Source organism: Delphinapterus leucas, unplaced genomic scaffold (genome assembly GCF_059928025.1).
Source record: "Delphinapterus leucas isolate spDelLeu-1000000601 "Yukka" unplaced genomic scaffold, BTC_Dleu_Yukka2 spDelLeu_asBTCV2_sq40, whole genome shotgun sequence".
In the NCBI taxonomy this organism is placed as follows: Eukaryota; Metazoa; Chordata; class Mammalia; order Artiodactyla; family Monodontidae; genus Delphinapterus; species Delphinapterus leucas.
Genome location: NW_028322249.1, coordinates 1321927 through 1338646, shown reverse-complemented (window position 1 = coordinate 1338646; position 16720 = coordinate 1321927). Strand labels below are relative to the sequence as shown.

General features: G+C 35.8%; 1 protein-coding gene across 23 annotated transcripts in view; it reads right to left on the bottom strand.

Moving 5' to 3' along the window:
- LOC149743948 (uncharacterized) overlaps positions 1–16720 on the bottom strand; it is a 174651-nt gene that overhangs the window by 45902 nt on the left and 112029 nt on the right. For 13 of the 23 annotated variants that reach the window (XR_016391631.1, XR_016391630.1, XM_089905956.1 and 10 more), the window contains one exon: positions 9966–14197. The exons of 8 other annotated variants lie outside the window; for them this stretch is intronic. Coding sequence is in view for 6 of the 15 variants with exons in the window: in XM_089905954.1 (XP_089762080.1) it covers positions 14034–14197 (164 nt within the window). In the remaining 9 variants the exon portion in view is untranslated. Of the gene's footprint in view, positions 1–8461; positions 8559–9965; positions 14198–16720 lie in introns of those variants that run through there. 2 more of the 23 variants (XM_089905969.1, XM_089905968.1) reach the window with 2 other exon arrangements.

The following is a 16720-nucleotide window of genomic DNA, read 5'->3' as shown; positions in this document are numbered from 1 at the left end:
GTTTCAAAAAATACCTGTATTGCTGTAATTTAAAAATAATCTTTTAAATACTCTTCCCCTTTATCAACTGAGAACAATTATTTGATTATTGGGAAATATATAAACAATCATATTAGCCAAACGATTAGAGTTGCTTGGTCTTCAACCAATGGCTTTTGGAAGGAAATACATTTTTCTCTTGATGCTCCTCAAGGAAAAATTGACATAAGAAATAATTGTCACTTAAATATTTTCTAAATGCTTTTAAGGACTTTGATTAAAATTGGGGAGGGGTAAGACCAAGGTCAAGTACATAATGCTTTTTCATTTAACAAGGAGGAACTTCCTGACTTATTTGATTCAGCTCACAAGGACTTTTTTTTGTTAACATCAACACTCAAAAATTTAGAGAGCTCACATTAAAATATGAATTTCTTTCTTTTCCACAAACACTGGAATATCTGCCAAACCTGGTTCTGAATTCCAATGTGGCAATGATCCATGGTTGCTGGGTAGCAGCTGCCACCTTTAGGCGGACCACGCACTTTGCAATGCTTCCAACCACCCGGGGCCTGCTTCACTCAATTACATTTCCAATCTGGCATTAAAAAAAAGAATATTCAGTGCTTTACAGTCTCCTCCTTAATGCCACCATTTAATACTTTTTTTTTCCTTCCCAATACTCATTAGGGTCTTGTGAAATGCCCTGAGTCCAAAGCAGTGAATAATTTTTGTTACCAGTGGAAAGAAGGATGGATTAATTTGATTAATTTCCTCTGAATGCCTTGAAGTAAGGCATCAAAGAATCACTGTTTACCTCTTGAAATGCTCAGATTTGATTCTATAGTAAAGAAAATGTGATTCAACTTTCATCCAAAGGACAATTGGAGAACTTTGTGCTTAAACAAAGACATATCATAGTCCATTTTATTCTTTTCTTAAAAGGTATGCATTTAGCATTAATATTATTTACCCCCTGGCATGTATCAGTAAAAATAGTTTCCCTTTAATATGATTTTTAAGTGTAGACTTATAATTAAAATACATTCGCACTGTAAAAGAAGCTTTCGTCCAAGGAAAATAAAATTTGAAACTATTTTAACATACTCAAATTTGTGCTTTCAGAAAACTTCCCGACTTATTGCATTACAATTAGTTGCTATGAAATCATCTAGCCCTTGCTGTTCTGAAAAGAACCTTGCATAGTAGCCCTATAATTATATGTGCATTATCTGAGTGAATTGAGAACAATAAAAATAATGAATTATATTAAGTTTATGAATTATAATTTGTATCATTTAGGGCATAATTTTGATTTTTCAGAATGTAATTAGTACTTTGATTCTTTATATAGCTAAAATCTGAAAATGAGATAGAGTTGTGCCGCCTTTACAATCCTTAGTATCTCTCTGTCTTTGTCTCCGTCTGTCTCTCTTGCTCTCACAAGCACAGAAAACACACACACACACACACACACACACACCTGCAATATCTTTTCTACTCAAAGTCTGAAAGATTATACTTACATGGTGTTTTGAAACAACAAAAAAGAAAACTTAATGCTAAGGCATACTCTCTTAGAGATAGTCTGTGGTATACTCACACATACTGATGGTTAAAATGGAAAATATTTTTAAATGATACACAAGACAGCAATTTTCTATGAGCTTTGATAATGCATGACTTTTGCCTCTCAGTTCAACTTTATAGACACTATATTGAAGAATCTTAAAAACAGTTCAGATCACCTTTATGCATAGAACTGTTCATCATAGTTCTACAAAATGAAAACCTGGAAACAGAATTTCAAAACTAGGAATTAGTAATTTTTTATTTCACAAAGTATATTATTCTAATGCTATTAAAGTAATATATAAGGAGTGTGTAAAAAAACAAAGTCCATCAAAAGTATTTCCTTTAATGTTAAATGACCAAAAAGTGCCAGACATTTCAAAATCCAGTTGTGTTTGTGTTGGTATGCGTGAAAACTGACAAGTAGAATATAATATTTATATTAAAAATCAAGTAGGTGAACATAGCCAAGACTACCTTATTAAATAGAAAAAAATGGAATGACTTACATTATTGAATATAAACACATATCGTGTTACCATCCTCTAAAACACAATTTTTGTACAATCTATACAATCTACGTGTAGGATATATATACTCCGTAAAAGTTACTTTTAAATGCTTTTGAGAGCTGTGGTTTTCCCTATTTTATCCTATTCTGATTCCACATTTTTCCAATATTGACCTCATATTGCATTTGTAATCAGAAATAAATTTTTAAATAATAAAGTTGGAGTGAGCCTTAGTGCATCCTGCAGGCAGTTTCCCAGCAAGTACTGTGGACCTCAGTTAAGCAACATCCCAATGGGTGTTCCAGCCACTTCCCTGCGAGTTCAGGACCCACTCCACCTACCCCAAATGTAGCTCCCCATGAGTTTCCTCTACATATAGGAGGCAGTTCTCTGCTTGCTGGCATCCTCCTGTGGAACTTCAGTGAACTTCTCCACTATCTGCTGGGCTACAGCCATGCGCCACCAGGGGGTTCTGAGCCTCAGTTTGGGGTGGGGGGTGGTGTTTTGGGGGTGGGAGTGAGGGAGGAACTTTTGCACTGATATCACCCCTAAGAGTAGTGGCTGCTTTCTCTATTAGGTATTACTGCATTCTTTACTCCATTCACCTGTTACTAGGTATGAATTCTTTTGATAAACTGCACCCATTCCACGTACCGCATGGTTTATCTCCTGACTGAACCATGACTGAAAAATCAGCATTATTTACAGAAGAAGACAGATTGAAAGAATCCAACTGGTAAAATGTAAGGGTAATATTTAGGTCAAATGTGAGACACAGGGTAACATGAAAAAACTGTAAATGAAACCTTCCTCATTTGAGAAGAAGAGAGTGAAAAAAATGTGACTTTGGATCTAATGACTAAGCTTCTAAAGAGGAAGAAAAAAAATTATCTTACTGAACTAATTATACAAATCATTGCAACAGTTAGGCATAAAGGTAGTTTTTTTTTTTTTTTGGAATATAGTTGATTTACAATATTGTGTCAGTTTAGTTTCAGGTATACAGCAAAGTGATTCAGTTATACATATACACATATCTACTATTTTTCATATTCTTTTCCCATATAGCTTATTAGAGAATATTGAGTAGAGTTCCCTGTGCAATACAGTAGGTCCTTGTTGATTATCCATTTTATATCTAGTAGTGTGTATATGTTAATCCCTACCTTAAAGGCAGTTTTTGAATCTACTTTTTTTTAATGTTTGTCTTTTTTAACATCTTTACTAGAGTATAATTGTTTACAGTGTTGTGTTAGTTTCTGCTGTATAACAAAGTGAATCAGCTATATACATACATATATCCCCTCTTGCGTCTCCCTCCCAACCTCCTTATTCCACTTCTCTAGGTGGTCGCAAAGCACCGAGCTGATCTGCCTGTGCCATTCAGCTGCTTCACACTAGCTATCTATTTTACATTTGGTAGTGTATATATGTCAGTGCTATTCTCTCACTTCGTCCCAGTTTACCCTTCCCCCACACCATGTCCTCAAGGCCATACTCTACATCTGTGTCTTGATTCCTGGCCTGCCCCTAGGTTCATCAGAAGCTTTTTTTTTTTAGATTCCATATATATGTATTAGCATATGGTCCTTGTTTTTCTCTTTCTGACTTACTTTGCTCTGTGTGACAGACTCTAGGTCCATCCACCTCACTACAAATAACTCAATTTTGTTTCTTTTTATGGCTGAGTAATATTCCATTGTAAATATGTGCCACATCTTTTTTATCCATTCATCTGTCTATGGACACTTAGGTTGCTTCCATGTCCTGGCTATTGTAAATAGTGCTGCAATGAACATTGTGGTGCATGACTCTTTTTGAATTATGGTTTTCTCAGGGTATATGCCCAGTAGTGGGATTGCTGGGTCATATGATAGTTCTATTTTTAGCTTTTTAAGGAACCTCCACAGTGTTCTCCACAGTGGCTATATCAATTCACATTCCCACCAACAGTGCAAGAGGGTTCCCTTTTCTCCACACCCTCTCCAGCATTTATTTGTTTGTAGATATTTTGACAATGGCCATTCTGACCAGGGTGGGGTGATACCTCACTGCAGTTTTGACTTGCATTTCTCTGATGATTAGTGATGTTGAGCATCCTTTCATGTGTTTGTTGGCAACCTGTATAACTTCTTTGGAGAAATGTCTCTTTAGGTCTTCTGCCCATTTTGGGGTTGGGTTGTTTGTTTAATTGGTATTGAGCTGCATGAGCTGCTTGTAAATTTTGGAGATTACTCCTTTGTCAGTTGCTTCATTGGCATATATTTTCTCCCATTCTGAGGGTTGTCTTTTCATCTTGTTTATGGTTTCCTTTGCTGTTCAAAAGCTTTGAAGTTTCATTAGGTCCCATTTGTTTAGTTTTGTTTTTATTTCCATTTCTCCAAGAGGTGGGTCAAATAGGATCTTGCTGTGATTTATGTCATAGAGTGTTCTTCCTATGTTTTCCTTTAAGAGTTTTATAGTGCCTGGCCTTACATTTATGTCTTTAATCCATTTAGAGTTTATTTTTGTGTATGGTGTTTGGGAGTGTTCTAATTTCATTCTTTTACATGTAGCTGTCCAGTTTTCCCAGCACCACTTATTGAAGAGGCTCTCTTTTCTCCATTGCATATTCTTGCCTCCTTTATCAAAGATAAGGTGACCATAGGTGCGTGGGTTTGTCTCAGGGCTTTCTATCTTGTTCCATTGATCTATATTTCTGTTTTTGTGCCAGTACCATACTGTCTTGATTACTGCAGCTTTGTAGTATAGTCTGAAGTCAGGAAGCCTGATTCCTCCAGCTCCATTTATCTTTCTCAAGATTGCTTTTGCTATTCGGGGTCTTTTGTCTTTCCATACAAATTGTGAATTTTTTGTTCTAGTTCTGTGAAGAATGCCATTGGTAGTTTCATAGGGATTGCATTGAATCTGTAGATTGCTTTGGATAGTATAGTCATTTTCACAATGTTGATTCTTCCAATCCAAGAACATGGTATATCTCTCCATCTGTTTGTATCATCTTTCTTTCATCAGTGTCTTATAGTTTTCTGCATACAGGTCCTTTGTCTCCTTAGGTAGCTTTATTCCTAGGTATTTTATTCTTTTTGTTGCAGTGGTAAATGGGAGTGTTTCCTTAATTTATCTCTCGATTTTTCATCATTAGTGTATAGGAATGCAAGAGATTTCTGTGCATTTATTTTGTATCCTACTACTCTACCAAATTCATTGATTAGCTCTAGTAGTTTTCTGGTAGCATCTTTAGGATTCTCTATGCATAGTATCATGTCATCTGCAAATGGTGACAGCTTTACTTCTTCTTTTCCAATTTGGATTCCTTTTATTTCTTTTTTTTTCTCTGATTGCTGTGGCTAAAACTTCTAAAACTATGTTGAATAATAGTGGTGAGAGTGGGCAACCTTGTCTTGTTCCTGATCTTAGTGGAAATGGTTTCAGTTTTTCACCATTGAGAATGATGTTGGCTGTGGGTTTTTCATATTTGGCCTTTATTATTTTGAGGTAGGTTCCCTCTATGCCCACTTTATGGAGAGTTTTTATCATAAATAGGTGTTGAATTTTGTCAAAACCTTTGTCTGCATCTACTGAGATGATCATATGGTTTTTATTATTCAATTTGGTAACATGGTTTATCACATTGATTTGCGTATATTGAAGAATCCTTGAATTCCTGGGATAAATCCCACGTGATCATGGTGTATGATACTTTTAATGTGCTGTTGGATTCTGTTTGCTAGTATTTTGTTGAGGATTTTTGCATCTATGTTCATCAGTGATATTGGCCTGTAGTTTTCTTTTTTTGTAACATCTTTGTCTGGTTTTGGTATCAGGGTGATGGTGGCCTCATAGAATCAGTTTGGGAGTGTTATTCCCTCTGCTTATTTTGGAAGAGTTTGAGAAGGACAGGTGTTAACTCTTCTCTAATTGTTTGGTAGAATTCACCTCTGCAGCCATCTGGTACTGAGATTTTGTTTGTTGGAAGATTTTAAATCACAGTTTCAATTTCAGTGCTTGTGATTTGTCTGTTTATATTTTCTATTTCTTCCTGGTTCAGTCTCAGAAGGTTGTGCTTTTTTTAAGAATTTGTCCACTTCTTCCAGGTTGTCCATTTTATTGGTATATCGTTGCTTGTAGTAATCTCTCATGATCCTTTGTATTTCTGCAGTGTCATTTGTTACTACTTCTTTTTCATTTCTAATTCTACTGATTTGGGTCCTCTTCCTTTTTTCTTGATGAGTCTGGCTAATGGTTTATCAATTTGTTTATCTTCTCAAACAACAAGCTTTTAGTTTCATTGATCTTTGCTATTGTTTCCTTCATTTCTTTTTCATTTATTTCTGACCTGATCTGTATGATTTCCTTCTTTCTGCTAACTTTGGGACTTTGTGTGTGTGTGTTCTTCTTTCTCTAATTGCTTTAAGTGTAAGGTTAGGTTTACTTGAGATTTTTCTTGTTTCCTGAGGTAGGAGTCTATTGCTATAAACTTTCCTCTTAGAACTGCTTTTGATGCATCCCATACGTTTTGGGTCATTGTGTTTTCATTGTCATTTGTTTTTAGGTAGTTTTTGATTTCCTCTTTGATATCTTCAGTGATCCCTTGGTTATTTAGTAGCGTATTGTTTAGCCTCCATGTGCTTGTATTTTTTACAGTTTTTCTACTGTAATTGATATATTGTCTTACAGGGTTGTGGTAGGAAAAAATACTTGATATGATTTCAATTCTCTTAAATTTAGCAACACTTGAGTTGTCACTCATGATATGGTCTATTCTGGAGAATGTTCCATGAGTACTTGAGAAGAAAGTGTGTTCTGTTGTTTTGGGATGGAATGTCCTATAAATATCAACTAAGTCTATCTTGTTTAATGTGTCCTTTAAAGCTTGTGTTTCCTTATTTATTTTCATTTTGGATGACCTGTTCATTGGTGAAAGTGGGGTGTTAAAGTCCCCAACTATTTTTGTGTTACTGTCAGTTTCCCGTTTTATGGCTGTTAGCATGTACTTTATGTATTGGATTGATCCCTTGATCACTATGTAGTGTCCTTCTTTGTCTCTTGTAATAGTCTTTATTTTAAAGTCTATTTTGTGTGATATGAGAATTGCTACTCCAGCTTTCTTTTGAATTCCATTTGCATGGAATATCTTTTTCCATCCCCTCACTTTCAGTCTGTATGTTTCCCTAGGTCTGAGGTGGGCCTCTTGTAGATAGCATATGTACAGGCCTTGTTTTTGTATCCCTTCAGCCAGTATAGGTCTTTAGGTTGGAGCATGTAATCCATTTATTTAAGGTAATTGTCAATATGTATGTTCCTATTACCCTTTTCTTAATTGTTTTGTTTTTGTGGGTCTTTACTTTTTCTAGTGTTTCCTGCCTAGAGAAGTTCCTTTAGCATTTGTTGTAAAGCTGGTTTGGTGTTGCTGAATTCTATTAACTTTTGCTTATCTGTAAAGATTTTTATTTCTCCATAGAATCTGAATGAGATCCTTGCTGCGTAGAGTAATCTTGGTTGTAGGTTTTTCCCTTTCATCACTTTAAATATGTCCTGCCACTTCCTTCTGGTTTGCAGTTTCTGCTGAAAAATTTGTTGTTTCTGTTGAAAAATTTGTTTCTGCTGAAAATTTGTTGCTTTTCCCTTGCTGCTTTTAATACTTTTTTCTTTGTATTTAAGTTTTGATAGTTTGATTAATATATGTCTTGGTGTGTTTCTCTTTGGGTTTATCCTGTATGGTACTCTCTGCTTCCTCGATTTAATTGACTATTTCCTTTCCCATGTTAGGGAAGTTTCGACTATAATCTCTTCAAAGTTTTTCTCAGACCCCTTCCTTTTCTCTCTTCTTCTTCTGGGACCCATATAATTCGGTCTGTTTAATGTTGTCCCAGAGGTCTCTGAGACTGTCCTCAATTCTTTTCATTCTTTTTTCTTTATTCTGCTCTGTGGCAGTTATTTCCACCATTTTATCTTCCAGCTCACTTTTCCATCTTCTGCCTCAGTTATTCTGTTATTGATTCCTTCTAGAGTATTTGTAATTTCAGTAACTGTGTTGATCATCAGTGTTTGTTTGCTCTGTAGTTCTTCTAGGTCCTCCTTATATGTTTCTTGTATTTTCTCCTTTCTGTTTCCTGGATTTTGGATCACCTTTACTATCATTACTCTGAATTCTTTTCAGGTAGGTTGCCTATTTCATCTTCATTTATTTGGTCTTGTAGGTTTTTACCTTGCTCCTTCAACAACATATTTTTTTGTTGTTTCTTTTTTTTGGGGGGGGTGTGCTTTTGTATTCCTGTCTTACAGGTTGTTTGTCATGAGTCGCCCAGCACTGGAGTTTGTAGGCACTTGGATAGAGCTGGGTCTTGGTGCTGAGATGAGGACTTCCGGGAGGCCTCACTCCGATTGATATTCCCTGCGCTCTGAGGTTCTCTGTTAGTCCAGCGGTTTTGACTCAGAGCTCCCATCGCTGGAGCTTGGGCCTGACATCCAGCCGGGGAACCAAGATCCTGCAAGCTTCATGGCACAGTTAAAAAAAAAAAAAAAAAAAAAAGGAAGAAAGAAAGAAAATAAGGAGCAGTACAATATCAAAGAATAAAAAACAAAATAAAATTAGAAAGATAAAAAATCTATTAGGATAAATAAAACTATAATTGAAACAACTGCAACAAGGTAAAATAAATACACAACAGAAAAAAGAAAAAAAAATTGGGGGGGGAACAAGCCAAAAGGAAAAATCACTAACAAAATATAAAGAATAAAATAAAATTAGAAAAATAAAAGATTATGAAAAATAAAAATATAAAAGAATCAACAATAATGAATCAACAAGGTAAAACATAACCCCAATCTGACAGCGCAAAAAGGAATAGAAGAAAATAAAAGAAAAACAGCCTTGGCTATGTGGGCGGAGTTTGGGGGGGATCTTAGGCTGGGGCAGTGTTTAGGGTGGGGGGTGACTTTTGAGTGTGGGGCGGGACCTACATGGGGCGATGTCCAAGTGTGGGAGGGGGCCTAGGTGCGTGGGTGGGGGGTGACTTTCAAGTGTGGGGCGGGGCCTCTGCTTAGGACCTGAGCAGAAGGGGAGAGGCAGCATGTGGAAAGGAGGGCCTCTGGACTGTGGGCTTCTGGAGTTTGGAGGTAGGAACCTGAGTGAGGGTGTATGGGTGGGGTTTAGGCCAAGCTCACTGGAGGGGGTCTCTGAGTGTAGAGGTATGGCCCTGGGTGGGGGTGTAGGGGCGGGGCTTGGGCTCTGCACTGCAGGAGGGAGGCTCCAAATGCAGAGGATTAGGCCTGGGAGCCCAACAGGCTTCCTGGTGCTTAAGTGTACAGGGAAAGCACCAGCCGTGTTCCTTTCCCTTCCTTCGTGCCCCTCCCCCATGGTCTCCCCCCATTGCTGCTGGACCCCTATCTGAGTGGGTCTCACTGGGTGTAGGAACTCCTCCCCTCCACCAGCCACCCCTCAGGGGTGCCAGTCCCAGAGGTCTGGCCTTTACTTTTGATCGCCCTTCCCTCCCTCCCACTCCTTCAGGACCTGCGTGGCTGGAGGGGCCCAGGTGGTGGGCAGGGGCAACCTGGCCATGCTCCCTTTTGATCTTCTTCCCTCCCAGTGGTCCTCCAATTTCCCCCTTCTGGCATGGGATCCCTTCCCTTCCCCCAGCCACCCCTCAGGGGGGCCAGTCCTGACTCGCCTCCACTTCTCCTCCTCCCTCACTCCCCCCATGCCCCACATCCTACCCAGTCACTGGGGGTTCCTCCCATCCCCTTAGGTGTCCGTGGCCCCCACCATTGCCTGGTAGGTGCCCTAGTTGTGAGGAGACGCAAATTTTGTGTCCTCCTAGTACACCATCTTGACTCCACCCTTCTCGCATATCTACTTGATCAATCTGTCCTGCATGAAAAAAAATCACAACTCCATAAAAATCAAACTAACAGAAGAAGAAATTTATTAATATTGAATTAGAGTAAAATGGTTGAAACACCAGCTCCAGTTCCAGGGGTCAGGGATCACCAAGGCACGTGATGCTCTGGTGTTGAGGCCACGTGTGCATTTACTTGACAACCAACAGCTTTCAAGATCTTTCTGAACATCCCTTCTGCACCGTTCATCCGTAAGTCTACCAAACAACAAATTCCACTGCCCTACATGGGGCAAAAACCGTCTCTTCACACATTACATTTTAAGGCACAAATTATTCATTATAAACTGGAAGCCACTTTAAGAAATCTATCAAAAGATGGATTTTATGGTTGAAAATATGTCTGTGAATTTATATTAGGTCTCCAAAGTAATCAAAAAGAAAGAGGATGTCAAGTGAGTTCTCAAAGAAACAATTTTTCTTGTCATTCAAATTTTCAAAATTCATGTGTGTTCTTCTGAGCCAGTAAAGTAAGTGCATTCTCCTGTTCCATTTATGAAATCTCTTCCTCAAATTTTGACATAATGAATTAATTTAATTCATCCTCAAGGCAATTTCAAGGTTTTCACTGTAAATTCCTTAAAGCAGAACTCAAATTTCATGGATTTCTATAAAACAAGGACTTTTTTGGATCAAAATACTCCTAGAGCTATATACTAGTACAAAGCATTACACATTATTTGTTTATATACACTTTCTATACAGTGTCACTAAAGAACTTTGAAATCGTGGTTTCCATATTTCCCATTTTATTTAATTTTTCCACACAGTTTCACTGTTTTTTTCCTGAGTGTGAATTTTACATAAATTTTATTGAAAAATTATTTTAAAAGGAATTTAGAAAGAATTCATTCATGCACCTCCCACTCCCAACTGTACAAAGAAAAAATTTTTTTCTCTTGATTTGATTCTAAGAAATGGAATGATAATCTTAAACTTTTCCTTTCAAATCCAGTCCTTGTGCAAATTCAAGCTCAATATATTTACAACATGAAGCAAGATATGAACTAACTTCACATTTTCAAAACAGATCATCTTTTCTGCATGGTTTTTTTCTCTGTAAGGATTTAGAGTTAGTACCCATGATCATTAAAAATATATATATACAAATTTTGTATATATATACAAATATATATATATTTGTATATATATATATGTATGTATATATATATATGAAACTCAGCATTCTTATTCAAAAAAGTGTTCATACAAAAACCTGCCACTCAACTAGATGAGTTTTATAGGTCGCTTTTTTTTTGACAACCTATTTATCCTACTATTTAAAATCCTTGAAGGAAGGCTTGCCATATATGATAGTGTATTTCAAAGGTCATGTAAGTTGCAATTTGTCATTCTTCATTTTGCAGGAAATGGTTCATGATGTAAACAACACATGAGCAATATATTAACATGTTTTGCTGTCTTTCAGTGTGAATAGATTTTTCTCTTAATTTTGATGACAGTCAAGGCAAACTATACATTGTTCTGGTCAACTATGGGTTGTAAAGAAGATATGTATTAAATTGTATATGTTGTTATGCTTTGGTATCTCTAATTGTTGTGCCTTGTTTGTTTGGTAGAGGTAGATTCTAAACTTCTAGAAAGAAACACACTTTTGATTATTCATTTATTCATTCTTTTAAATACTCATCAATTCTGTCAAAGTGCTTATATTAAATGCCTAATAAATTCAAGAAAGAAATGATTTAGGTAACAGATGATGAAAACTGTGGAATAGTTTCTACTTTTGTGAAACTCATGGAAAAGCAAGAGAAGCAAACAATCATGTGAATGTGAGTTTGTTTTGTATGTGTGCTGTCAGGATGGCCTGCTTGCCAGACACTTCTCTATTACCCTGTTTGTGGTGCTGACAGAGGAGGATTCCCATGCCCATTATATATTTCTCACCTTAGTGCCTCATATGAAGTAGAGAGGACAGATCCTTCTTTGCGGGCTATGGTCAGACATGTGACTCAAGCTTAACCAAATGCACATTCACCCTTTCTATGTGGCTTTTCAAAGTGGGACATTTGGCTCAAGAATTGGGAGAGTTTTGTTTTGTTGTGTCATTACTATCATGACAGCAGTAATTGCCCTGGTAGCTCTAGCATGGCACCTGTGATCTTGGCAGAGGGACTGCTGGTGACATCTTGAATACTATAAAGCTGTTGCATGTCCTTACCCTTAATTTCTGCTTTCCAGCATCCATGGACATGTGCCTTGTTATAATTTCAGTATTGCTGTCTCTCATTGATTCTATGAGGGTTTAATTTATATCTACTCCTAATGTATCTCCCTCTCCCACCTGCCAAAACACAAACAAACACAGCTAGGGTCAGAAAGAACAGCTCAAATGTCCTTCACAGCTTAAAATAAAACTTATTGAACAATAGTTTATGTCCCCAAAGAGTGAAATTAAGATAAAAAGAACAGAATTTCTGTCCATGTGGGTACAGCATAACAGTCAAATGCACTTTGATTTCATATTTTTTTGACCTATTTTGTCTTTCATTAAAATATGTAAAACACTCAGAGTAGGGCTTGGTGAGTAGTAATCATGTCAGTATGAGCTATTTTATTATACAAAGGGGTGGAGCATAGAGGTTAAGAGCCCAGGTTATGGTTCTACACTGACTTTATTCATAAACTAGCTCTTCCATTTACACATCTGTGTGACCTTGGGCAAGTTACTTGGGCAAGTTACTTAACATCTCTGTGCCTGAGTTTCTTCATAGGTGAAATAAGGCTCATAATAGTATCATTCAAGACTGAGATTGATAATTCCAGCAATATTTATAGAAAAGTCTTGTCATATATTAAGCTCTCATGGAGTGTTATCTGTTTCTAGCTTCATCTAATTTCATGTCCATTTTTCCAATAAATCCACTGAAATTTAATAATTATGTTATATATATATATATATATATATATATATACTCTCTCTTCTTAATAATGAAAGGATTTATAGCTTTTCGTGTTCTCTTTGAGTAAAGGTTTAGTATATTTTATATACTTTGTTATGTTTGGTTCTGTAAGTACTTAATTTCTAAATAGGCATTGTAATTTTGCTTTCTTTCAGAGTAATTAGAGCTATTTAAATGAGTTCTATATTATAATTTCCTACTTGTTATTGTGTTATTAAGCTTATTAATTTCTCAAGTTATTGCACTGAGGCCAGAAACTGGTTTTTTTCTATTTTTCATAACTGATTAAAGTTTATTGCTTTGAGAACATAAATTTTGAACGTTTTTCAGATATTTGGGAGCTCTTTGCATGTCTATTTAATCTAATTTTAAATTTCAGTATAAACCTATTAATTCAGACTTGTACTTATACTCTTCAAAATCGATATCATTTTTAAAGTTTTCTATGGACTTGCTTAAAATCATTTTGAGAGATGAGTCAAAGATTTCCACTTACATTATAAGACCAATATTAATCATCTTCTCATTATTCTAAAAGTGTTTGCTATTCACATATATTCTTCGTGGATCATGAATTTGTCCATTTTAATATTGATATTGCCCATCCTCCTTTTTTTTGGTTATTGTTGGTATTTATTTGTTTGCTTTTATCAAGTAAAGAAGGGTCTCTTCACTATTTGCCAGTCAAAATCTCTTCAGAACAGACAAGCTGTACTGGAAAGGAATAAAACCCAGGGTCATAGGCTTATTCCAAGTTTCAGAGAATAGTCATGTTCTCTCCAAGTATTCTTTTCTTTAATTGAAGTATATTTGATTTACAATATTGTGTTAGTTTCAGGTGTACAGCAAAGTGATTCGGTTATACATTTGTATGAATAAATTAATATATATTCTTTTTTCTCAGTTCTTTTCCATTATAGGTTAGTATATGATACTGAATATATTTCCCTATGCTAGACAGTAAATCCTTGTTGTTTATCTATTTTATATATGGTCTCTCCAAGTATTCATTTAAGCACATGCCTGGCAGCCATGCCCAGTCTCTCCTTGACCCAGATAGGAGTTTCCCAGATTGACATCACCAACAGGTTTGACTTTATTTATGGCTATGCATACTCAGTGAAAAATGAAAATGCAGTGCTCCTTATTCAAAAATTCTTCAGAATTTCAAGATGGCAACAATAGAGCATTAAACCAAGTGTGTAGTCCTTCTGTCTGGGTCTGAGTGGATGCACTAGGTGCATGCCCATAAATCTGGCTCTTCTTGTACCTTCTTTTTCAATGGTAATGTTTCCATCTCCTACTTCAGCCACTTTGGGAGAAACATGGGGAAAAAAACGGGAATTAATTTTTTTCTTGCAATCACTGATTTTCAATTTTAACATACAATGGAATAAAATCCATGGAGCTAAAGACACAGTTGAAGTTCAACAGTCATAATAAACCACTAAGGTATTATATACTTCTGATTTTATAGTGTATACAGGATTATTTTTTGTAACGCATCTCCAGATTGAGGAATTTAAATACTTTAATAGTCAAAATTATGTTTGGGATTTAAAGAATATAGTTAAGAATGCATAAAATTTGCCTTTTATCCTTATCTGTAATTTTATTCTATTTTTACTCTCAATATTAACCTACAAGGTTTTTCTTAGTTATATAATTTTTTACATTTTAGTAATGTGATATTCCTTATTGTTATTCATTTGAGTTTTATTCCAAAAACTCTGTTGTATCGATGACAATGATGGTGATTGATGATGGGGGAATAAAATGTACTTTATCCATGAATTATTTGTCTTAAGATTATCTATATGTAAACATCAATGACTCTAAGAGTTAGTTATGAAGTTCATAAATTAATCGTTTACTCATTATGTTATTTTGTTGATATAATTCTATTGATAAATGAATCTGTTGCAATTTCAAAGCTAGAAAAAATGTATTGCCACTTCTTCTCAATGTAAGTGTATTACTTAATTTTTAAATCCAAATGCATCATAATTCAGTTAATTGCAGAGACTTTTTGTTAAATTATCCCAACTTATCTTGCTCTTTGTATTTATAAGCTCTTTAATATTGCATGTATTCAAGATATCAAAGTAGCCTTAAAAGCTTATTACAAATGATAGCTTTTTTACTTAGATTAATCTGCTACTATGATACAAAGGGTGTTTTATTAAATATTCATTTTCTTCTATCAGCACTGATACTAGTAATTTAAGTTTGGCTATAGAGTAATCAATTAAAGTAAAGCATGCTGTGTGAACACTAAACCTAACACATTAATTTAGTCTATATTGACTACTGCTGTCTTGCAAATCATTCCTATGGTTACAACACATTTATCAAAGTTTCTAATAGAAAAACATTCCCATGATGGCAAGACCTATACTAAATAAATATAAGATTTATGGATAATAAAAATATTTAGATTTAATTTCGTAAATTAAGTGACATTTTCCTAATATCACAGAACACATACAATAAAAATGAGCTAAATACACTGAAATTTTGTTTAAATTATTGTGGAAAAATGACTGTGTAAGATTAATCATAGAAGGTGTACAAATGATTATACAAGAAGAGCATAAAATTTAATTAACTCTGTGATAAATTAAGGATAGTGAACAGGCAAGTGACATCTTAGAGCTGGCATATAAGTGAAATTGTGTCCAAGTGTCACCTTGGTTGGAGCTTTTTCATATTCCTAGTTAGCAAGTGTCATTATTTCAACAGAATAAAAGGACAAGAAACTTTACAATTTTGTCTGAACTTTGGAATCACTATTGCAAATCCTTAAAATGATAGCATAAATGTGACTTTCATAAATGTACTTGTATTGTAGGGAAGTTAACTTTACCCTAAAGAGGTCTGGCCTTTGCCTTTGCTCTCAGGGAGATATATCCTTTGGAAGGTCATGCCTGACAGGAGCATCTTTGTATAGGGGTCTGACCACACCAGATTAAGGTAGGGGTTGACCAGGACAGAAAGACCAACAATGTGATACAGAGTAGGGCTTTGGGTCATACAATATCACTTGAAATGGAGACTGAGATCAACCAGGGGGCAAGTGGAACCCCAGTAGCGACTGAATACTGAAGCTGAATACTGGGGTGAGATTCCCTGGTTCATAGTGCTGAAACCTTAGGGTACTGTCGCACAAGGATACCAGGAAAGCAACACCTCCTGATTCCACAGAGAGTCAATCAAGTCCAGGAAGCACAGAGAGTCCAATAGGATACTATCAGAGAAACACGCCAAGACACATATTAATCAAACTATCAAAAATTAAATACAAAGAAAATATATTAAAAGCAGGAAGGGAAAAGCAACAAATAAGTACAAGGGAATCCCCAAAAGGTTAACAGCTGATCTTTCAGCAGAAACTCTGCAAGCCAGATGGGAGTGGTATGACATTTAAAGTGATGAAAGGGAAAAACATACAATGAAGATTACTCTACCCAGCAAGGATCTCATTCAGATTTGATAGAGAAATTAAAACCTTTACAGACAACCAAAAGCTAAGAGAATCCAGCAACAACAAACCAGCTTTACAAAAAATGTGAAAGGAACTTCTCTAGGCAAGAAACACAGGAGAAGGAAAATACCTACAATAACAAACCCAAAACAATTAAGAAACTGGTAATAGGAACATACATATCGATAACTACCTTAAATGTAAATGGTTTAGATGCTCCAACCAAAAGACTTAGACTGGCTGAATGTATACAAAAACAGGACCCATATATACGCTGTCTACAAGAGACCCACTTCAGACTGAGGGACACATACAGACTGAAAGGGAGGGGATGGAAAAAGATATTCCATG